The 20,345-nt window shown below is 49.3% G+C and overlaps 8 protein-coding genes across 11 annotated transcripts; 3 read left to right on the top strand and 5 right to left on the bottom strand.

Annotated features, from left to right (window-relative positions):
- Window positions 1-70: 70 nt before the first annotated feature.
- FOIG_01300 (26S proteasome regulatory subunit N6) lies at window positions 71-1,956 on the top strand. The gene is made up of 3 exons (XM_031198090.1): window positions 71-477; window positions 530-612; window positions 677-1,956. The coding sequence occupies exons 1-3, from the start codon at window positions 296-298 to the stop codon at window positions 1,681-1,683; spliced, it is 1,272 nt and encodes a 423-aa protein (XP_031073857.1). The 5' UTR covers window positions 71-295; the 3' UTR covers window positions 1,684-1,956.
- Window positions 1,623-6,885, bottom strand: FOIG_01299 (uncharacterized protein). Its single transcript, XM_031198089.1, has one exon. The coding sequence runs from the start codon at window positions 6,750-6,752 to the stop codon at window positions 2,067-2,069; it is 4,686 nt and encodes a 1,561-aa protein (XP_031073856.1). The 5' UTR covers window positions 6,753-6,885; the 3' UTR covers window positions 1,623-2,066.
- A 231-nt stretch (window positions 6,886-7,116) lies between these two features.
- Window positions 7,117-10,244, top strand: FOIG_01298 (uncharacterized protein). 2 transcript variants are annotated; one of them, XM_031198088.1, is made up of 4 exons: window positions 7,117-7,377; window positions 7,483-7,705; window positions 7,761-8,491; window positions 8,545-10,244. In XM_031198088.1, the coding sequence occupies exons 2-4, from the start codon at window positions 7,524-7,526 to the stop codon at window positions 8,670-8,672; spliced, it is 1,041 nt and encodes a 346-aa protein (XP_031073855.1). In that variant the 5' UTR covers window positions 7,117-7,377; window positions 7,483-7,523; the 3' UTR covers window positions 8,673-10,244. The 2 variants fall into 2 exon arrangements, with proteins under 2 accessions (XP_031073855.1, XP_031073854.1); XM_031198087.1 differs by having other exon boundaries at window positions 7,117-7,705.
- On the bottom strand, window positions 8,825-11,902 carry FOIG_01297 (uncharacterized protein). Of its 2 annotated transcripts, XM_031198085.1 has the most exons (7): window positions 11,595-11,902; window positions 11,402-11,521; window positions 11,275-11,342; window positions 11,099-11,227; window positions 10,815-11,048; window positions 10,294-10,755; window positions 8,825-10,244 (listed from the first exon to the last, which is right to left on the bottom strand). In XM_031198085.1, the coding sequence occupies exons 1-7, from the start codon at window positions 11,623-11,625 to the stop codon at window positions 9,015-9,017; spliced, it is 2,274 nt and encodes a 757-aa protein (XP_031073852.1). In that variant the 5' UTR covers window positions 11,626-11,902; the 3' UTR covers window positions 8,825-9,014. The 2 variants fall into 2 exon arrangements, with proteins under 2 accessions (XP_031073852.1, XP_031073853.1); XM_031198086.1 differs by lacking the exon at window positions 11,595-11,902 and having other exon boundaries at window positions 11,402-11,560.
- Window positions 11,903-11,915: 13 nt separating this feature from the next.
- FOIG_01296 (F-type H+-transporting ATPase subunit epsilon) lies at window positions 11,916-12,731 on the bottom strand. Of its 2 annotated transcripts, XM_031198083.1 has the most exons (3): window positions 12,605-12,731; window positions 12,395-12,509; window positions 11,916-12,324 (listed from the first exon to the last, which is right to left on the bottom strand). In XM_031198083.1, the coding sequence occupies exons 1-3, from the start codon at window positions 12,634-12,636 to the stop codon at window positions 12,253-12,255; spliced, it is 219 nt and encodes a 72-aa protein (XP_031073850.1). In that variant the 5' UTR covers window positions 12,637-12,731; the 3' UTR covers window positions 11,916-12,252. The 2 variants fall into 2 exon arrangements, with proteins under 2 accessions (XP_031073850.1, XP_031073851.1); XM_031198084.1 differs by having other exon boundaries at window positions 12,054-12,509; window positions 12,605-12,712.
- A 78-nt stretch (window positions 12,732-12,809) lies between these two features.
- On the top strand, window positions 12,810-16,590 carry FOIG_01295 (uncharacterized protein). Its single transcript, XM_031198082.1, has 4 exons — window positions 12,810-13,872; window positions 13,922-14,111; window positions 14,157-14,746; window positions 14,793-16,590. The coding sequence occupies exons 1-4, from the start codon at window positions 13,281-13,283 to the stop codon at window positions 15,377-15,379; spliced, it is 1,959 nt and encodes a 652-aa protein (XP_031073849.1). The 5' UTR covers window positions 12,810-13,280; the 3' UTR covers window positions 15,380-16,590.
- FOIG_01294 (uncharacterized protein) lies at window positions 15,390-16,670 on the bottom strand. Its single transcript, XM_031198081.1, has one exon. The coding sequence runs from the start codon at window positions 16,495-16,497 to the stop codon at window positions 15,547-15,549; it is 951 nt and encodes a 316-aa protein (XP_031073848.1). The 5' UTR covers window positions 16,498-16,670; the 3' UTR covers window positions 15,390-15,546.
- A 593-nt stretch (window positions 16,671-17,263) lies between these two features.
- Window positions 17,264-19,752, bottom strand: FOIG_01293 (uncharacterized protein). The gene is made up of 5 exons (XM_031198080.1): window positions 19,014-19,752; window positions 18,878-18,964; window positions 18,690-18,824; window positions 18,134-18,638; window positions 17,264-18,086 (listed from the first exon to the last, which is right to left on the bottom strand). The coding sequence occupies exons 1-5, from the start codon at window positions 19,299-19,301 to the stop codon at window positions 17,749-17,751; spliced, it is 1,353 nt and encodes a 450-aa protein (XP_031073847.1). The 5' UTR covers window positions 19,302-19,752; the 3' UTR covers window positions 17,264-17,748.
- Window positions 19,753-20,345: the final 593 nt, after the last annotated feature.

Below are 20,345 nucleotides of genomic sequence, written 5' to 3'. Positions count from 1 at the left end.
GCGGATCAACAAAAGCCCGTCACTGCATCATTGATCCAATTGCTGCCCCAGGCTGTTTCCTCCCATGAGGCTGTAGGATCCACTCTTTTACCGGCCTACGTCGTGCTCTGGCAACCTGGAGGCTAAGGTTAGGTAGCTGTTCGCTATGCTATTGCTTCAACATACCTCTAACTAAACACCTTCAAGATAACGACCACTACTCTTCAGCGCCACCAACGTCTCGTCTCCGCCTTAATAGCGCATAACGTATCACCCACGATCATATCCAGCGACACGCGCAAACACATCCTTCACAATGGCGGCGGCCGAATCGGCGAGGGTCCAGGAAGCGCAGAAGCTCGCCAAGTCTGACCCTCGAAAGGCTGAGGCCATCTACAAGGACATCATCTCCAAGGCTCCCAGCACCACATCCGATGCTGCTACTCGCGAGTACGAGACTGCTCTGATCAGCTTAGGAGAGCTGTATCGAGACGAGAAGTGCGCACTCTTCAACACCGCTGTTCCTGTGCCCCGCTAACAAATACGACAGGAATACCCAAGAGTTGGTGACCCTGGTCAAGGAGAGCAGAACGGTCTTCTCTTCTTTCGCAAAGGCCAAGTCAGCAAAGCTTGGTATGTTCTCAACACCACATGATCCTGCCTCGAAGTGTAACAGCTAGCTAACGCGGTGATGTAGTCCGCCAACTGCTCGACCTCATCAAGGAAATCCCCGATAGCACCGATATCGAAATCTCCGTCACCAAGGACTGTATAGAATGGGCCACCGCCGAGCGCCGCGCGTTTCAGCGACAGGACCTCGAGGTCCGCCTTGTCACTCTCCAGATGGCAAAGCAATCCTACTACGAAGCCCTCGGTCTCATTAACAACCTTCTTCGCGAGCTCAAGCGTCTCGATGACAAGCTCCGACTCGTCGAAGTCCAGCTCCTCGAGTCGAGAGTTTACCACGCCCTTGGCAACATCCCCAAGTCCCGTGCCGCTCTTACCAGTGCACGAACAAGCGCCGCCAGCGTATATACCCCTCCGATGCTACAGGCTAACCTCGACATGCAGAGCGGTATGCTTCATGCTGAGGACAAGGACTTCAACACCGCTTTCTCCTACTTCATTGAGGCTCTCGATGGCTACCACTCTCAAGATGAGAGCACCCGAGCTCAGGCTGCTCTTCAGTACATGCTTCTTTGCAAGATCATGCTAAACCTCGTTGACGATGTCAACAACTTGATGACTTCCAAGCAAGCCCTGAAGTACGCTGGCAAGAACCTAGAGGCCATGAAGGCCATTGCTCGCGCACATTCGAATCGATCATTGGAGGAGTATGAGCGAGCACTTTCTTCTTACCGATATGAGCTCGGTAGCGACGCTTTCATCCGCAACCACCTTCGCCGCCTATATGATGCTATGTTGGAGCAGAACCTCATCAAAGTCATCGAGCCTTTCTCACGCGTCGAAATCGACCACATTGCCAAGATGGTTGGCCTTGACACCCAGCAGGTTGAGCGAAAACTGTCTCAGATGATCTTGGACAAGGTTATTATCGGTGTTTTGGACCAGGGCGCTGGTTGTCTCATCATCTTTGACGAGACGCACCGAGATGAGTCCTATGATGCGGCTCTGGCAACAATCGAGAAACTGAGCAGTGTGGTGGATGTACTTTACACGAACCAAGCTTCCATGCTGGAATAGATTAGCAATGAGAGGCACATTAGTTGTTGTATGTAATATATCACACGCTTTTAGACCAGGCGTTTCAAGAGGGAACAGAATCGTCTATGCTGAGCGGCACATACATGCATTCATTTGCTTGCACAACCATATCTGAAACGAATAACCAAAACTATATATATGCTGATGCCCCCAACAGACTGCGCTGCAAGACAGGGGTATGTAATCATATGCAAAGAAAGCATAAAGGATACAACAAGCGGTATCTGGTATCTCCAAACAACAATAACAGCCACCTACTCATGAAACAGAACGCCTCATGAAATGCTAACTATGCCATATTCGTGATTCTATACAAAAAAAAAAAAAAAACCTTTTATAAAAACAGGATTCTTTCATGTCGTTTAGTGAAACATAACTCGCGCTGGTTTACCAGCTCCTCGGCTCCTCTTCTCTTCGCCCAGAATTAAGGCAAATAATCTTTTGACTAGTGCAGCCTCATCCCAGCCGCCGACTTGTGCTTTGAAAGCGTCGACGCAGTCCAAGTGCCAACGCTCCAGCGTCATTGACTCCCCTTGGCTTGCGACCGTCTTTCCAAGATATTGGTCTGAATAGCGTTCAAAATGAAGCCTGAAGGGGCCCTGACGTCGCTGTTGAAGAAGATCATCCAAGAGCAGCCAGTGTCTTCGTGTCCAGACCGTTTGGGAGAGTGGTTCAGTGTGGGTTTGTTTTGTTGGGAGTTTCTCGTTATATATAGGAATTTGCGGGATGGTGTTATTCTCCTTGTTAGCAGTTTGATGCGGCAGTGCTCTTACACGAGGACGCTGGGCACCTGTGCTTGACTGAGATGCTGCTGAGGAGTTGGATAGTCGACGTTGGTGTCGAACCTTGGCTTGCTCGATGGGAGATAGGACGCTGCTGGTAAACTCAACCACACGGCCGGGAGTGTGAGGTTTAAGTGGCGAACGAAGACTTGATTTGATCGGGGAAGCGTTCTTGGGAGGTAATGGACGAAGGAGAGTGCTAGCTGTGGATCGCTCAGGGGAATCTTCACTTGCATTGGATGTTTGCTGCTGCCACTTTTGTATATCGGCGTGAGTGAGCTGCATCCTCGGTGGAGTGGTGGCACTACTACTCAGGATGGGGGCAGGGTCAGGGGCAGCAGCCTGAGTTGAAGCCTTGAAGAAACTTTGACTAGGATTTCTCCGCTGCGGAGTAAAGTTCATCTTCTGAGGCACTGAAGGCAGTGACTCGGATACTTGATCTTCGCCTTCTTCTTCTTCAAGTACCTCTGTGCCCTCCTCGTCGAGCTCTTCCTGCTGTTCGCCGTCATTTTGTTGCTCAGATGTTTCCTGTATAGAAGCGTCGCGCTCGTCTTGTCTTGGGGAAGCCGTTGCCTGTCGACTTGGCGATGACATGTTCGACCGTGAATCTGATCGAGAATATTCATCATTTTCAGGTTCTTCAGACAGGCCTCGCCTCGCCAGGGGCTGGACAGGGCGTATAGGAGAGAAGAAGCCTGCCCTTGGCTGTCCTCGAGGTACAAGCTCCTGTTGTGGCAACTGTGGGAACATGGAGCTTGTCGGGAGGGTGTGAGCTGTCTCCATCGGCTGAGGCTCAGCCTCAGTGGGTCGCGCTCCAAAGACGGACATCTTCTTAAGAGGAGAGAGCTTGTCAGCCAACATGCCTGGGATCGCGGCCGGTGAAGAGAAGAAAGTCGAGAGGTCGAAACGGTTCGCTTTGGCGGTAGCAGGAGCCTTATCAGATTCTTGAGGAACCTCCCTTTGAGTAACAAGAGAATACTCCTCTGCTTGAGATGGTTCATCCTGCGCAACATCCATGTTATCAGGTTGAGGCGCGGTCTCTTCTTCCAGGTGTTCTTCATTCTCTTCCAGTTCATTCCTTGTCTGATCTGCAGTCGTTGGAGGCCGTTGCGTTCCCCTGTTGGTCTGCCTCCTCCAAGGGCTTGGGAGAGTGCTTCGTCTGGGGATAGGTGATTCGGGTTTCCTCGCTGGTAAAGGCTGACGGGCTGCATGAGGGCTAGACCTTTGGGCCTCAAACTCCCACAGATCCATGTCATCACCGGCATCTTCAGTTTCGTCGTCTGCGTCATCCACCGTTCCGTCCAATTGGCCATGAGATATGGACTGTGGCTCGGGAGGTCTGGCTGTTGATCTTGCAAAAGCCTCAAGGGGTACATCTCCTCTGAGGTTGTCGCTTATAGGACCTTCTCTATCAACCCAACTCATTTCACCCTCACTGGGAGCCTGGAAATGCGTAGAGCTTGCTGCAGATTCCCTGGACATTGTTCGGCGATGGCGTGGTGACGAACCAGCACTTCTCCTCTCAAGAGCTTCCATAAAGCTAGCTTGGCCTGTATGTCTGGTGTTTGTTCCAAAGGGGTCGTCATAAACTTCATCGCCTTTGGGGATCTGGGCAGTTTCGGTGAATGGACGGGACTTCCCAGGACTCGCGTTCGTCCGTAGATTTGGCTGAGTTACCCTTGGACCCAGCTCTCTAGAAGCAGATCGCCTGAAAGGGCTTCGCAAATGATGGTCGCGGGCCTCCGGTGTTGGAGGATCCGAGGTCACGCTCTGCAAAGCTCTCCCGGCCCTCATAATGGGGGACAATGTAGGACGTCTGACTCTCTCTGGTGGCACATCAGGCAACGATTGAGGTTCCTGGATAGGCGATGTAAGTTGATTTAGTGGCGTGACTTCTGGCTGCTGCATTTCGGCCTCTAAGGACAAACGGGGTTGCTGAGGTACAACGATTTCAGGAATCTCTTGGGCCTCTTCAGGTTCCTCTTCGACCAGGTCTTCCATAATGGTCTCTTCCAAGGGCTGGTCATCTGGAACAGAATGGTCATCAGGTTCAGGCATAATAGTCATATCCATGATAGGTTCATCATCGTTGTCGGCTAGTTCTTCGACTTCGACAATAGCCCCGTTGGTGACTTGCCCGGTAGTTTCAACAGCTTGATCAACAACTTCGTCTTCAATCTCTATAGTTTCAGGTGGTACCTGGGCTTGGGTGGCGGGCGCCGGTGATGAATTCCTCGGCGGTGAGTCTCTGGAAGATGCAGACCTAGCTGGACTCTGCGATACGCTTGTTGACTTCGGGGCAGTATTGTTTCCAAAATCGATATTTGGAGGGGTGTCGTCAGGGGTGGGGAGACGCCCGCCATCCGAACGAGAGATAACGCTTCCAACCGAAGCTGCTGGAGGTTCAGCCTCCTGTTGTTCTTGCTCTTCGACTGACTCTTGATCTTCGACTGCCTCCTGTTCTGCTTCTGCACCTTGTTCTTCAACCACTTGCTCTTGTTGCTGTATCTCTGCTTGCTGGGGCTCATCTTCAAACTGGATAAGGTCCGCATCCCCCATTTCAACATCCTCAGTCTCTGATGGTGCTTTCTTGGCCATGGCTCGAGGGCGGCGGGGAGTGGCTGCCTCAAGTACTGCATCAGGTATCTCTGAGAACGAGTCGTCGTACAAGTTTGAATTATCGATTTCGAGATGTGAGGAGTCTTGTCGTTGTGTTGCCAGAGGAGATCCGCGATATTCAGCATCCGGATTGTCTCGCGCGTTTGACTGCAACACTTGCCGTCGCAATGGAGAAGAGCCCATTCTTCGCGGAGTCTGACGCCATATGGAAGATAAGTTGCGGTTAGGTGAAAAGGTCATGGGTGGACGAATAGTAGATTGTCGGAGTTCATCTCGAGGCTCAGCGGGAGCGGGTGCGGATGGTTGGGGCTCCTTGTCCTGCTCAGCGGTTTCCTTGTTCACATTAGGTCTGTCGCGATCCTGCAGAGACTGCCGTAGAGACTCCAAAGTGTTGTTAATAATTAGGCTGGTTTCCTCGCCAATGTCGTTTTCGGCGATCTCTCGAACAGAGCTGCGCATACTGGCTTGTAGCGAGGGGAGCGAGTCCATGAATATCATGCTAAAGTCTTCACCCGCTGCGACCGTATCTTCGTTCCCAGGACGGGTGTCGCTTTGAGGTTCGTCTGCAGAAGATACGTCGCTTCCAGCTGGTCCAAAGCCATAATCTCCAAAATCTGAGGAGTCATCTGCTCGTCCATGATCTGGACTTGAAGGAGCAGGCGCATTTTGGGTTGCGCGACTCCCCGGCCGCGGCGTTGGTTCATCGTCTAATGTTGCCATCCAAATATCTGAGTCGGGTTCCGATTGCTGAGCAGGCGCGCTAATATTCGCGGTTCGGTTTGCGCGTAATTGATTTGCTTCAGCTTCTGACGGCGTAATGACCAGAGTTACATCGTTGTCGGCTTGTGAGTCGTCGGCGCGGAGAGAGGGCAGGTCGGATGCATCGCCAGCAACCTCAATCTTATCAAGAGCTTGACTTTCTGATCTGTCACTCGTTTCTGAAATCCCCCTCGCGTTTTGTTCGTCTTCTGTGGCATTTGGTGGGTCAACAGGACGGTTCTTCGGTGGTCGACCTCGTCTTTTTGTTCCTGGTGTTGGCTGCGCATTACTGTCTGCCGATTTATTTGGTGTATCTGTATCTTTTGTCGTGCGTTGTCTTCTCCGGGGGCTTCCATGCATCGGTGTTATTGACTTTCTCTTGGTGCCTGCACTGGGTAGCGGTGTGCCATTTGTTTTTCTCGGTCGTCCTCGTTTCCTAGGAGTCGCGTTGTTATCGTCCTCGATCGCCCCCTTTAGCGGCACAGTCGTCGTGGTCGTCGCCATTTCTCTGCGTCGCGATATCGGTAGGTAAGGGCTGTCTTGGAATAGTTTTCGTCGCGCGCTGCTGGGGCCTGCAGTCGCGCTTGGTTCCTCTGTCTCGACCGTAACTAGTAATTTCTGGGGCGCTTTATTATCTCCAACCTCGAGTTCGAAAGTCTGTTTCCTAGGAGAGGTTCCTAAGCCCATGGAAGAGAAGCGGCTGGACCGTTGGCTGCTGCGGACGACACGGCGCGTGGATGGAGGGGGCATGACACTTTGTTCAACGGTATCGTTTAGAGGATCGGGTGACGACATAATATCCGCGCTGGGTGTGTTCATATCGGCAAAAGAATGCCAGCGAACAGCAAAAGAGTCGTTGTCAACGCCTAAACTTTTGCGTTTTGGCATTGACGAATGGTGGTTTCGTTAATCATTCATGGAATGTAAAATGCCAAATTCAAAATAGTCATGGTATATGCAAACACTACCGTCCCTCCGTTGCAAAGCCAAAACCAACCCGCGGTGTGCTTGTGCTTTATTGGATTTTGACAGGGATAGACGTGGCGGCATGGGTCCAGTGTTTACTTTAGCCCCAATGAGGCAAGTGGAGACAAAAGCGTGAACTTTGCCCGCATCTTCTGTTTCTCCTTGACTCCGTGGCTTGAATCTTCGACTGTTGTCTTGTGCCCCAATTGGGACTAGCGCCAAACGGTAAAGATCTCAAGTCACCGGCCCAAGGCATTGTCCCTTTTCCCCACATCACATGCAGGGAAGTGACCTCATTTTCAGATGCGGAACAGAGGCCGACTTTTAGGGAAGTTTTACTCGGTATCAACTCCCGTCCCGACCTCGGTACGGTATATTTAGGGAGAGGGACCTACCTGAGATACCTAGGCCTTACAGTAGACGTCCTCTAGCTCTCGAGTCAAGTCATTGCCGATCCCGAGATACAAGTCTCCCTCCAATACCTTTCCTTACAAGCTTTAAATACTGTATCTGGGCTCCTGTAATCGAACACGGCCCCGCGCGACTTGTAAGTTTTCCTTCCCCAGGTTTTTAATTACTGTTCATTCCCCATCAATTCAATTCGATCCATTTCTGTCCTACATAAAAATCGCTTACACGCGCCTCGCTTAAGCTTAAACTTGTATACTACATCAACCATTTACAAACGGCATCATGTCAGACAACGCCGAAAAGGAGACCACTCCTCAGATCGATACGCCTGTGACAAAGGTCGAGATTACTCCTAACAAGGTCGAAATCAGCACGGCGCCCGAGACTCAAGCAATCCCTCAGAATGACAATGTCGCTCACGCTCTTGCTGGCGCTGGAGGTGGTCTTCTGTCCATGATCCTGACGTAAGGCTTGCGAATACCCCAATGACGCATTACAGTGCGCTGATGACATCTCAAGCTACCCTCTCATCACCCTCTCAACACGCGCTCAGGTCGAGTCTAAGAAGGCCGAGAGCAAGTTCAGCGAGGCTGTTGGCAACATCATCGCCCGTGAGGGTATCTCTGGTCTCTACTCCGGTATTAACTCGGCCCTCTTCGGCATCAGCGTCACCAACTTTGTCTACTACTACTGGTACGAATGGACTCGCGGTTTCTTCGAGAAGGCTGCTGCTAAGGCTGGTCGCGCTGGCGCCAAGCTCACCACCGTTGAGTCCATGATTGCTGGTGCTATCGCTGGTTCGGCCACCGTCATCATCACCAACCCTATCTGGGTCGTCAACACCCGAGTCACCACTCGCCAGCAGGAGAAGAAGCAGGATGTCGAGGCTGGCGAGTCTAAGCCTGCCAAGGCTCCCAGCACCATCGGCACTCTGCTGCTGCTCCTCAAGAACGAGGGTCCTCAGGCTCTCTTCTCTGGTGTCATCCCAGCTCTTGTCCTCGTTATCAACCCTATTCTTCAGTACACTCTCTTTGAGCAACTCAAGAACACAGTTGAGAAGCGTCGCAAGGTGACTCCTACTATCGCCTTCTTCCTCGGCGCCCTGGGCAAGCTGTTTGCTACTGCCATCACCTACCCTTACATCACCGTCAAGTCTCAGATGCACGTCCAGGGCAGCGGTAAGAAGGAGGGTTCCCTTAGCGCTCTTTCTCGCATCGTCCGTGAGAGCGGTTACTCTGGTCTCTACCGAGGTAAAATATCAAGTCACCATCTGATTTAGCAATTCACTGACTCTCATCAACAGGTATCGGCCCTAAAGTCACCCAGAGCGTCCTCACTGCTGCGCTCCTCTTTGCCTTCAAGGACGTTCTCTATGAGCAGACCGTTCGTCTCCGAATGGCCCAGGCCGCTCGCCGACGTGTCGCCGCTTAAGCTAGCTTAAGCACTGGTCCCACTAGACCTGTCTTTCTTATCAGAACCAGGATTGAAGATCCCCAATTATTCTCGGTATCTCATTCCGATTACCGAAAAGCATTTGCGGTGAGGATGCGTTCGGTTTGTTATTGAAATTGGCACAATGGAAATGGCGTTGTATCTTATATACCTAGTATTAGTTCATGTTCTGTTTGATGTTTGAAACCAGGGCTGGTAACCAGGAATATTGGAAGAGGGTGTTGCTCTCATCTGGATACCCGAATACTCTAAGGCGGCTTTGATGTAACAATTCAATTTAAGCTCATTTTGTCATTATACATGGATTTCCTTCAATAAGCTTCAGACAGGAACCAGACGAGGTACAATCCACCAGTCATGATAACACTTATCAGGAGTTGGCACCTCAGCTCTGAGCTTCAGATTACTCGCATCTTCCTTTGATGCCTTCAGCACAGCCGTAATCGCGAGCCCTGTTGCAATACATGCTTTGAGCGCGTTCTTCTTTGAAGTCTGCCATTTATCGTGAGAACCGACTGAGAACGAATCTGCCGCAGACAACTTGCTCAGAACCTCAAGCCCTTGCTTTGCACCCTTCAGAGCTCTTTCTGCATATTGAAGAATATCCACCGTGGACGATTCTGGTTGCGTGGTTCCGAGAATAAACTCTGGGAACCCCGGGCAAGGCGGTAGACCAATAACGGCGAATGGTCTCATCCGCAGCTCAAAGCGGAGTTCGTCGTTACTATACGGTCGCGGAGGTACCTTGACTAACTCGAGCCGCATGAGAGCTGTGTAAAGACATGATAGCGCATCTGACAATTCCCATGTGACAGCGGCATCGAGAAGCATAAGCCGAATAAAGGCAAGGGATCGCTCAAGTTGGCGATCAACTGAAGGATTTCGCGGTTGAGAAGGTGCGCGAGATTCCTCGACTCTTCGAACAATGAAGGACTTGAGCCTTTCTGTATGCTGAACTCTCCATTTGGCTAGGTAGTTGAGATACCAATACATACCGGCAAGTTCGTCTGGCTGATAGACTTCCAACTCGAAACCAAGTTGTACAATCCATTCCATCTGGCGAATCTTGTATAAGTACGTCCAGGACGATAGTGGGAGGGAGTAGGTGTCGACTGGTTGAGAATTTGCTCCTGTGAAATGCCTCATTGGCTTCTCGTTTAACTTGACCTGGATAATTTGATCAATCTCTTCAGCATCGAGCTGGAGATTATCCCAGTCCCTGATGATGTGGCAGAGCGTGCGCCGGACACGACACCTGTTCTGACAAAAGGTCCTGAAGATGTCGAGAAACGATTGAGCCGCTCTTTGTCGAAACAGTTCCATTTGTTGCGCAACAATGAATCGCGGATCTTGGGGGAATTCGATCTCGTCGTTGTTTCGATCAAGTTGGGCGCTGGCCGGCATCGACACGATAGAAAAGTCATCATCCATAATCTGCCGAATGCTCATTGAGCCTAGAACTTCCATCTCGTTAAAGAGGAAAGTCTGAAGTAGAGTCCGTACGAAAACCAGTGGTTGAGGCTTCTTGGCTTGAAACTGCAAGACGAAGTTCTAAAAATGTTTAGTGTTGACATTCTCTGAAGAACAATCCAATGCTTACTTGTAGACATTGGGAGTCGGTATAGTTTAGCACATCAATCAATTCAACACCATCCGTGAACAGCCTTGAAAGATGACCAAATGCATCCTCGAATTTTAACTGCACAATCGGTCTAGGGGGCATAGTGCTAGCAAGCTTTCGTTGGAGCTTGGCACTGAAGGCCTCGTCGACTGGTTTTCCCAAGGTGTGAGATGACTTGATGGCTGGAAGAACCTTGAGTCCTTCAAGCCATGGCTTTCGCGCAATCTCGGGCTCCTTCACGTGCTTGGGGCATTCTGCCGCTTCCAGAAAGTACAACCTTAGCTGCAGTCGTTGGTCAAGTGCTTCTCGAAGATCATCGCTGACGCCGGTAGATAATGTGATGAGTAGGTCTCTTGCTTCTTGGATAGCCTGCCGGATAGCCTGGGGTTGTATTTCAGCAAGTAAGGTGCGGCTGTATGTGTTTGTCACGAAATCTTCTTCCTTGAAAGTATGCGTCAGCCAAAAATAATCCATTTGCCATGACATCGGTTCACACTTACTTCATAGTAGTGTTCTGATCTAATCCGTTCATTGACATAACCGCAAGCTTTGAGCAAACCAAGACAGTACGCTCTCAATATTTTAAGCATGTCAGATTGTCCAGAAGAACCATATGAGCCGTTTCGAACGAAATGAGCGTCCTCGACAGTTCGTGGGGTGGGTGTCAGGAGCGCCTCAGCGTATACACTAGTGAATAGAGTCTGTGAAAGAGGATATCCCTGATGCCATGCCATCTGAGCAACATTATTAGTTTGTATAGTTGCTTTGCTACTGAAGCACTTACCTCGTGACAGAGAAGCTGGTCTATAATTCCCAGTACCTCTTCTGGGAGCAGTGGCCGCGCAACATCGTAAAGCTCTTCAAGCTCCTCTGCTGATTCAACACAGCCGCTGTCCATTTTAGGATCCATGATCTAAGTATATCAGTATTGAACCGAGCCAGCCTTCACGATAGACGAACCTCAAGCCCTGAAACGGACTCGAACAGAGTAAATGCCCCATCTTTAACAAGTTCACCGGGTGCAAGAGCTGGTCAGACTTCAGTCAACGGCGGGGTCATGAACGAAAGTCAGCGACACAGAACTTACTCTTGACGGCTTCTGAGAATTTATCTGTGATGTCCACTGCAACTATTCCCGCAGTCGCAATATCCGGAGGTGGCGGAGGTGGATACTCATATTGGCGATCAAGCGATATTCTCGCGATATCTGTGCTCCCAAAGTCAGATTTTGACGACATTGGCACGCGGGACCTAAGGGTAAGGCAGTATTGGGCACCCACCATCTTGAATTCCGTTGCCAATATCGTCCATATTGACTGAATGAAGCGACAAGTTATCGCATTAAATATTAATATTGCACGTTTGCGTGTTGGTGGTAGTGCGGAAATACAGCATTAGATGGATGTTTGATAGAAGATAATTGTGAGCAGGAAGGGAGATAGGACGGTATATCCAATTATGATGATGGGTCCACTGCTACGTACAATCATTGAATGATGTACTACCAAAATTGGCTATTATGTCAGTAAAATCAATCAAAAACCAAACTACAACAAAGTTTTACATTAGAAAAGAGGCGGAAGTCACGATTTCATAGCAACCTGGTCATGTGTGTTGATGCACATCGTTAGCGGAGCCGTAGCTACTCTTTCGGCTGTAGCCGGGTGTGACAGAAAGTTGAGATGCGGACGTCCCCCCGCGAGCATCACAATAGAAATCATTTACATCACAACATTGAGTCACCAGCAATTCCATTCTTGCCTCCAATTGCAGTCGTAGTTTTGAATTTGATTGATACATTGCAACAATCGTTATGGTACAGTGGCTCCAGGTGTATGCATCCGGCTGAGGAATAAGTCCATCTCATCTGAACCGAGCAACCCCTTCGAGCGCCACGCTTCTATTATCCCACGCGCAATCATTCCCAAATCGATCTGCTTAAGCAGCGTTCTCAGCGGCAATGGCGGCGTTGGCAGCGGCGAGGTTCTTGGGCTCACCCTGCTTACCGTTCTGTTGAGGTAATTATATGTTAGTCTGTGTCGCTTTTTTCGCTGTCTTTTCGGTTCCCGTATCGCCTTACCTGCCACTTGGAGAATCGCAAATCCATCTCGCCTCGGCGCTCGGCAGCGACTCTCTTGTCCTCCTTCAAGCTTCGGCGGACAACGCGGGCGGCGATGGCCAGGTAGCGGTTGTAGCTATCGAAACGCAATGTTAGCTTCTCGGTGTTTCGGTACGGTCGCTCGGCGGAAGATGTTGTAGTCGGCAGTATCTGGGGGTTCAATTGACGTACGTAAGACCAGCGGCTCTCCACGCAGCAGTCATTTTGGCGGTGTCGGAGGTTGAATTGGGAGGGATGGGTTTTGGTAGTTGGTGATGGCTACTGAATCTTTGCTCCGAATTACCGGGCAAAGGCAGAGCTAGTATCGCGGCCTTAGGCAGAACCTTGTCATGAGCCGGGAAACAGCCGAAACGGAAGACAGATCACGTGATTTGATCTTTCGCCATCTTAGTATAGCGGGAGGACCCTTGCGTTCCTGGATCTAACTAATTTCCTCCGTAAGGCTAATGGAATCCTTCCAAATTGAGACTCTCGATACTCATTCATAAGGCAACAGGCATTGTACCCCAATAGTAAACGCAATTACTTTCAATTACTTAGTCATGATGACCACGCATCCCGTTGAGCTTAAAATGAAACACTTATGCTTATCCCAGTAGTGCCTCTTCGCAATGGATGGCTGTCCAGCTTCACTTGCGGGGATCAATCAAATAAGCCGTGAGACACATCATCAAAAGCCAATGATAGCGGCATCGAATTAGCAGGGGCCTAGGTGTTCAGAGTCGGCCGCCCAATGAACTAAGACCATTGGCTGTGTGCTTATCTCGCAGCTTTTCAGCTCCTTCTCCTCATATAGTGTTGGTCTCTTCACTTTATTGACAATCCAAGCTCAATCAATTGTGCTCAAATGTCATACATTGCCTCTGCTCGACGCCGGCGACCGCAGGAGTTCTTCCTGCCAAATGGCAAGAAGATCATCGCCTCTCTACCCGAAGATCTCGAATCTTTACGTGAAGAACATGGAAAGCGAAATGATGTTCAGGTTGAAGTTGTCATCCACGGATCACCAGAACATTGCGACTATCTAAGAGAGACCCGAGATCACCATGAGAGTCGCCGTGCTCACTTTCGACAACGGCATGGCCCTGCCTTTGACGAGTGGGAAGATATGCAGAGTCAACTTGATATCGTCAACGGCCACCTGGAACGACTCTCTACCAACACGTCTGCTCTAAGTGCCAATTTCGACAAGTTTGGTTATGGTGCTGAACTGCGAACTTATGATGATGATGACCCCTCACCAGCTGCTGACCCCTCCAACATGTCAACTTCAGATACACTCTCAGTTGGTTCTGGTGGAGGTCAACCTCGACTAGGAGAAACCATCAAACTCTTTAAGAAACCAGTGGTCAAGCAATGGTTTCACAAGGGATTATTGTGGCGTGCTTCAGAAAACACCGAGATCATGGCCATTGAGCTGTTCTTTGATCTTCTTTATGGTAAGAAACCCAACTCTGTTGCGATAACAAATTCTCACCACTCGAAAAGTCGGTATCATCCATGTCAACGGCGAGCATGTCTGGGCTGAGCCGACCGGCAAAGAGCTGCTTCGCTTCGCAATCACGTTCATCATGTCATGGAAGATTTGGTCCGATATCACTCTGATCTTGAGTTGGTTTGAGACGGACGATGTCTTTACACGGCTTGAGATTCTGTTCGAGATTGCTTGTCTTCTGGGGTACGTCGGCAATAGACAACAGGAATCATCCATCTGACTTCTTAGGTTCTCGACCAACATGACATATGCATTTTATCCTGGCGAGCACAATACCTACACTATGCTGGTATCATTCTATGTCGCTGCCCGTTTCAGAGGTGTCTTCCACTTCTTGTACACTGGGTACCTGCTGCCAATGGTGCGAGGTGTTATGTTCTGTCAAGCTCTCAACATAATTGTGCCTGCAGCCCTATGGATTGCTAGTATTCATGTTGAGATGCCTTCTCGTCTGGGACTCATCTGGGTTGCCATCATCTTGGATATGTGCAGCCAGAGCATCCTCACTGGAATTTACCAATACGGCCGAAAGGCTGCTCATGACAAAAGGATTGTAAAGTATCTCTCGGGGATCTTCGAGTTCTTTCCAGCCGTCAATATTGAGCATCGTGTTGAACGAACCAATGCCTTTGTCTCACTGGTGTTTGGATACTCTGTCATGGGACCAATGTTTCAGAGTCATGGAGGATATACCGTTGATGTATTCTTGGGAAAGGCTGTTCTGGGTCTTTGCCAGGCGTTTGTGTTTAACTGGATCTATTTTGATGTCGATGGCAGCAACATCGACATCCATGCTATTCGACGCTCTGTGATATCCTGTAAGTTATACAGGCTATGGTAATGACCCCTTGCTAACCTACAAAGCGTCCGTATGGCACTACGCTCATCTCCCGTTCATCATGGGCTACATTCTCGCATCTGCCGGACTATCTAAGCTCGTCTGGGTCGCAGATACTCCGGATGCCAACCCTGAGCATCTTACGGAACACTATATCGAGCGTTCGGATCCTGAGATGGCTGACGGTATCCGGTACTTTTACTGCCAAGGCCTTGCTGTAGCCTTGTTCTTTATGGGAGTCATTTCAGTCACTCATGATCATCGCCATCCAGCAACTAGACGCCTTTCCAAGAAGACACGGTTGGCCAATAGACTTCTCGTCTGCCTCATCTTGTTTCTCTTGCCATTGGCTAAGAGCCTAAACTCGCTAAACCTGATATCCATCACTTTGGCTCTCTCTGTGTGGGTGTTGCTGCTGGAGTTGTTTGGCAAATCATGCCGCAACGACCCGTTCATTGGTGAGAAGCAGGGGTGCTCGGTGAGGTACAGGTGTAAGTGCAGTAAGAAGGATCTCGAGAATGCCAACTTGAATGAGAAGGAACAAATTCCATCGACTGAGGTGCTTGAGCTGGGACCCAGAGAGAAAACTGCGGTTCCTGATGTGCAAGAATAAGAACACCAATGGGTTATATGGAATATAATTTGGTGGTTAGCATTTATCCGGCCACAATTAACGAAAGTGTCTCTTGAAAAGCAGAAGGTCGGTTTCTATAACTAAAATATACGAACAGTCTATCACTAGTATCAATCTCATCCGAGGACCATATTCGTCCCAACAGTCTAGGATCCACCAGAAGCACCTCCCATGATGGCCATAGTCTGATGCATTCTTCGCCTATCCACTTCTTTCTTCATCATGGACACACAACTCACCACAGCTAGAATTTCCATCTCAATTGCCTCGTTTTTCCGATCCAACCACTCACGCAAATCAAGCATAAGCCGTCCACCATTTCCAGCAGAGCTCCTCCTAGAACCTTGAGTACGGAGTCCATCGCTACGCACGAATTGCCCAACCTTGCGTCTTCTCTCTTCCTGCTTCCCTCCTGCCACGGCCACTTTCATGACTTGGTCTAGAATGAGTAGACAATCGATTTCCTCGCCAACAGAGGCTTTTGCACTTCGACGTTCGGCGCGGGAACTATATCGCCATTCGAAAGTGCCGAGATGAGTGCGCATGATGGTGCTGCGAGTTAGAACACCTTTGCAGGTGATCTCGATCTCCTCTGCCTGGCCGTTCTGCGATCCATCCCCAACAAAACGGATCTTGGGAGGCTTGCCTGGACCAAAGCGGTATGTGGTCGTGCATAGAGCTGCTTGTGTAGGGTCGTTCGCCCTGGCAAGAAAGCAAGAGCCTGAGTTTCTTGTAGGCCGAATCGATACATACTCTGCATCATCGAGTTCTCCCGTTGCTGCGACATTGAAGACATAGATAGGATCTGGCTGAGGCGGTAGAGGAAGCCTAATAAGTGCAAACCCAGGAGCTTGGATCTGCAGTTGTTTTGTAGGATAAAATCCAGATGTTGAAGAGGACGATGCTGAGTCTCCGTTTTCATTGTTGTATAGCGTCGTATATTCTGGAAGGGAGTTTGTAGAAGACGTAGCTGGCGAGAGGCGTGATAGTTCTACAGCTTCAGTAGTCTCGTAGTCAGGAGGTGGAGCTAAGTGTCCAGAGGGACGATGGCCGAGTTCGAAGGATGAAGTTGTCATTGTCTCAGTCTTTGTAGACATGGTTCTATAACAGTGGTCTTGGCAAGAGTATTTTGAATACCTGATTCTTTGAATGTAGCTTGGTGATGCTGATAAGTCGTTGGTGTAAGTCTTACTATGATGCTCGCTTTCAAACTTCTTCCAACTTGAAGGCGGACAGAGGACCTATATATACCCACGACCTTATATGATCTACCTCTTTATCCCGAGATCTTCAATTGGCTATTTGCCAAACCCGAAGAATACGGCACTACTGGTTGCTTAATGACGGGGACAGCCCAAGGCATCCTTCAGCCCTGTGAGGGTTGCCCCAAAACATGATTGGCTTATATGATGATCATCCCCCCACGCCCGACCCAATCGCATGGAATACGATGAATGCGAGATTCAATAGTGGGGGCTTTGCTGGGGCAGTGCCGAGACTAGCACCGGGAACGACACTTGAGACCTTGAGTCGGTTTGGGGGCTAAAAACGACATTTCAAGAGCCTCCTAAGCTTGTGATGACTTTACCTAGGATTTGAGTCGTCTAGAATAGAGAGCTTCCTAAATTAATCATGAATTTCCTTATCTGAAGGGAAAGTCCTGACTTGACCGTAAGGAGTTTGGCAGGTGACAATTACATAGAACCAAAGTGAGTTATCGGCTCTTCGTTCCCTTCCTTCACGCTCTCCTCTTCGGTGTCTGTCCCTCTTTGAGTCTTCTGCTCTTGTTCCTTTCGCGGCCATGGTCAAAGACCTTGAAGGGGTCTATCATCCAAGATGATATTCACGTTTTCCTCAGGGGAACGTAACTTGAAACGGTAGACAACACTCTCGTCGCTTGAGCTGTCAAATCCATGGACACGATATATTTTCTCTACTGGAAGATTTTCAGTTCGAAATCTTGCAACAACCTGCATGCTGAATGACAAGATCTTCAGCTTCGCCGGGCATTGAGGACCGGTAAGAGTGCAGTTGCACATATAGTACCAGATGCTACCTCTCTTGCAATGAAAATGCTCGAGAGAGTCTTACTGTGTCTGCACACTATCTTGAGACACGTACAGTCCTTCTTGCATCAAGACCACGATATCTTGAGTCAAGGCATCAGGCTGTGCGTACCAATCAACGTTCAGATCAACTGTCCATACATGTGACTATCAGACATAACAACAGCAAAAGTTGAGTCCGTTTACAATATGAGTCATGAAGAGGCCTTGCATGAAGGGCATTGAGATATCCAAACTTCAGTCACCTGTTGATATACCGAATAACTGAGGATAACCCGATAATCAAGCCCTTCCAAAGAAGGTAATATCATGATCCAACTGTTCCTCCACCCACATCGGCCACTGATTATAAATCTGGTGCTCAAGGTCGATATTAGCATTAATATGTTTAAGCCATCGGGCAAAACCAGGATCAAGTTGTGGCTGGCCATCTCTCTGTGGAGGATACTTTTCAGATACGTTTCGTTCTTGCCCAGTGATAGGAGACATGATCTCGTTGATGGCGACCCAATGTGAGTGAAGCAGCATCATGACCTGGTTATCGGGATCAATGAGAGCTTGGAAGGTGTCGTGTGGAAGTAACATCCACCAGCCGTATTGTGATGTGTATGCTTTATATGCTAGACCCAGTTAGCTGGGTGCCAGTGTTGTATGATCAGAGACTTACCATCCCACGAGTTGATGTAGAGCTTTTCGACCATTTTGACGAGATGGTGATGATACTCAACCTCGACTGGCTGCGTACACAGTGGCTTGAGATTCGTAAGAGCCTCCATCGCAGAGTCTGTATAGCCCTTTGGAATTAGTGGGAGGCCCTGCATTAGGGGTTCAAGTAAGGCATCCTGATCCGGCTCCATCATATTTTCAAATATCGGTTTTATACCTCGGAACAACATTTGCATTCCCACAATCATGATACCACGGATGAAGGTCAGATACTCCGCCAATCCATCATCCAAGCTCACGGACTGAAATGTAAGAGCGTAACAGGTAGCTACCATAGCGTTCGCTTCCTCATAGTCCATTGAGCTTCTGGCAGTCTCAGCCAGACGCTTCTTGATTGCTCTTATTGCCTTGATACGGTGGTTCATGGCTGACGAAACAATACTGGCGTCATTCCTCATAAGTTCAGATGCCGAGAAACCGAGGATTGCGTGCATAAGGTATTCATGCTAGACCGATCAGTAACTGCCTTGTTTCCTTTACTTGATGGGGATCCATACGTTGTGGGCAATGCATGGGATCTCATGGGTCCAGATATCCTCTTGCTTCAAGGGATGATGAGGGTAGCATTGCGTCAGAAAGTGCTGGAAGAAGCGCATATCCTGGAGACTGAATAGAGGAATCTGGTGATGCGGCTAGATACACGATCGTCAGTTGATACAGTTGTTAAGCCTTGTCTCTTACGCACCTGATGTGTGATCTGAGGCATAGATGGATACTCGCACTTCAGGCCCGTCTTGGTGCAGTGGCCACACGCAGGCCGAGTCTCCTGGCACTTCCTGGTCTTAGCCAGTCCATCGAACTAGATCTTTGGGTCTACATACCTTGATACGCCTTCTCTTGCAGTTGTAACAACCTCTTCGACTCTTGGTATGGCCTCTTCGCTCAAGTCTTTGTTTCTGAGCAGAAGGTCGAGCAACCAGTTCACTACTAGACCCTGATGTTGTGCTTGGTGGGGTAGCTTTGTCTGAGGAATCTGATGGTACTTGCTGTTGGGTCTGGGCACCCTCGCCAAACGTGATATCGTCAGCTTGGAGAAAGGCGGCGTAATCAAACTCGGGCTGATCGGTGAATGACAGCATTCCCGGAGTGAATTGTTGATTTATGTCCATGATGTGATTGCTTTCTAGTGTGGACTGGTTGTAATTCAGCTAGCTCCTTGAAGCTCTTATAGATTGCCCGTGGCAGAAGCGATCAGAGTAGAAGTAATGATACTCGGCGGCAGCTTTTTGTCCTCATGTATCTAAATCGTCGTATAGCATATATGTTTCGTGTTTAAGAGGTTGAAGTTTTATAAGCATGCCAAAGAACTCACGAGGCATCAAGAGCTGGATAGCTTCCTCATCCCAACACGAGCGAATCAGCGTGTTACAATGTCACGTGTTAAAGCTGGTAGTGGACGATCCTATCAAGTGGCTTGAGCCCTGCCACAACTCGCTGAACATGTTGTTCTATCATTCGCTGTAGTGGCAGTTTATCCCTAACTAACAGGGCGGGATGACGGGTCATCATTCCGCCGCTTCTCGCACTATCATCCCAATTTGGGCTTCGGTGTTGCTAGGCGGTTTTTCAGATTGATAGTTATCAGTTGCGGCTATGTCGTGACTTTATATGGATTTTGGATATTGGCTTCATGGAAGAGGCTGTGTTGACCTCCACTGATTTACTGACCAACAGGCCAATGGTGACTTTCGCCACAGACCCAGCCTTACTCGATAAACTCTCAACGGGATGCAGATTCTCCGTTACCTTATAGCGGGGCTCCAGTTTGATGTCCGTTACAATGCCCATTGTTGGCGTTTAACTTTACCCCAGAATCTTAATATGACAACGGACCATGTTTCAACAGCAAGCTCAAGGAAATGTCTGATTGGAGATGGCACTTTTGGTGTCGCGCTCAACTCCGTCGTAGTGTACTATTAATTACTAGCCAAATCACGGGAATAACAAGCGCGCGCCCGCGATCGTCCTCTAGCCCTTCACCTCATTTCCCATCGTCGGGCGCTTCTGCAAATATCGCGATTCGCAGGTTCCCTAGCGCCGATCATGTTATTAGCTCACCTGAACTCTGGAGCCATGTTACAGTATCTATTTTAAAAACGATGGCTTGTTGCGTTTGTTGCGGTTTCTCTAGTTCACCTGTTTAAGTCTCGGGT

The sequence above is a fragment of the Fusarium odoratissimum genome (assembly GCF_000260195.1).
Source record: "Fusarium odoratissimum NRRL 54006 unplaced genomic scaffold supercont1.1, whole genome shotgun sequence".
Lineage (NCBI taxonomy): Eukaryota > Fungi > Ascomycota > Sordariomycetes > Hypocreales > Nectriaceae > Fusarium > Fusarium odoratissimum.
Note: the sequence above shows the minus strand (reverse complement) of the source record. Positions and strands in the feature narration are given on the sequence as shown.

Bases quoted from the DNA above. Each gene is read 5' to 3' on its own strand.
- FOIG_01300 (XM_031198090.1), top strand. From the start codon at position 296: ATGGCGGCGGCCGAATCGGCGAGGGTCCAGGAAGCGCAGAAGCTCGCC. The intron at 478-529 runs GTGCGCACTCTT...CAAATACGACAG, and splicing joins GAGCTGTATCGAGACGAGAA to GAATACCCAAGAGTTGGTGA. The intron at 613-676 runs GTATGTTCTCAA...GCGGTGATGTAG, and splicing joins GGCCAAGTCAGCAAAGCTTG to TCCGCCAACTGCTCGACCTC.
- FOIG_01299 (XM_031198089.1), bottom strand. From the start codon at position 6,752: ATGCCAAAACGCAAAAGTTTAGGCGTTGACAACGACTCTTTTGCTGTT.
- FOIG_01298 (XM_031198088.1), top strand. From the start codon at position 7,524: ATGTCAGACAACGCCGAAAAGGAGACCACTCCTCAGATCGATACGCCT. The intron at 7,706-7,760 runs GTAAGGCTTGCG...TGACATCTCAAG, and splicing joins CTTCTGTCCATGATCCTGAC to CTACCCTCTCATCACCCTCT. The intron at 8,492-8,544 runs GTAAAATATCAA...TCTCATCAACAG, and splicing joins TTACTCTGGTCTCTACCGAG to GTATCGGCCCTAAAGTCACC.
- FOIG_01297 (XM_031198085.1), bottom strand. From the start codon at position 11,625: ATGGACGATATTGGCAACGGAATTCAAGATG. The intron at 11,228-11,274 runs GTTCGTCTATCG...TGATATACTTAG, and splicing joins AGTCCGTTTCAGGGCTTGAG to ATCATGGATCCTAAAATGGA. The intron at 10,245-10,293 runs GTAAGCATTGGA...AAACATTTTTAG, and splicing joins CCGACTCCCAATGTCTACAA to AACTTCGTCTTGCAGTTTCA.
- FOIG_01296 (XM_031198083.1), bottom strand. From the start codon at position 12,636: ATGACTGCTGCGTGGAGAGCCGCTGGTCTTAC. The intron at 12,510-12,604 runs GTACGTCAATTG...GCGTTTCGATAG, and splicing joins TGGAGAGCCGCTGGTCTTAC to CTACAACCGCTACCTGGCCA. The intron at 12,325-12,394 runs GTAAGGCGATAC...TTACCTCAACAG, and splicing joins TGCGATTCTCCAAGTGGCAG to AACGGTAAGCAGGGTGAGCC.
- FOIG_01295 (XM_031198082.1), top strand. From the start codon at position 13,281: ATGTCATACATTGCCTCTGCTCGACGCCGGCGACCGCAGGAGTTCTTC. The intron at 13,873-13,921 runs GTAAGAAACCCA...CCACTCGAAAAG, and splicing joins GTTCTTTGATCTTCTTTATG to TCGGTATCATCCATGTCAAC. The intron at 14,747-14,792 runs GTAAGTTATACA...TAACCTACAAAG, and splicing joins TCGACGCTCTGTGATATCCT to CGTCCGTATGGCACTACGCT.
- FOIG_01294 (XM_031198081.1), bottom strand. From the start codon at position 16,497: ATGTCTACAAAGACTGAGACAATGACAACTTCATCCTTCGAACTCGGC.
- FOIG_01293 (XM_031198080.1), bottom strand. From the start codon at position 19,301: ATGGACATAAATCAACAATTCACTCCGGGAATGCTGTCATTCACCGAT. The intron at 18,965-19,013 runs GTATGTAGACCC...AAGACCAGGAAG, and splicing joins GCAAGAGAAGGCGTATCAAG to TGCCAGGAGACTCGGCCTGC. The intron at 18,639-18,689 runs GTATGGATCCCC...TGATCGGTCTAG, and splicing joins TCCCATGCATTGCCCACAAC to CATGAATACCTTATGCACGC.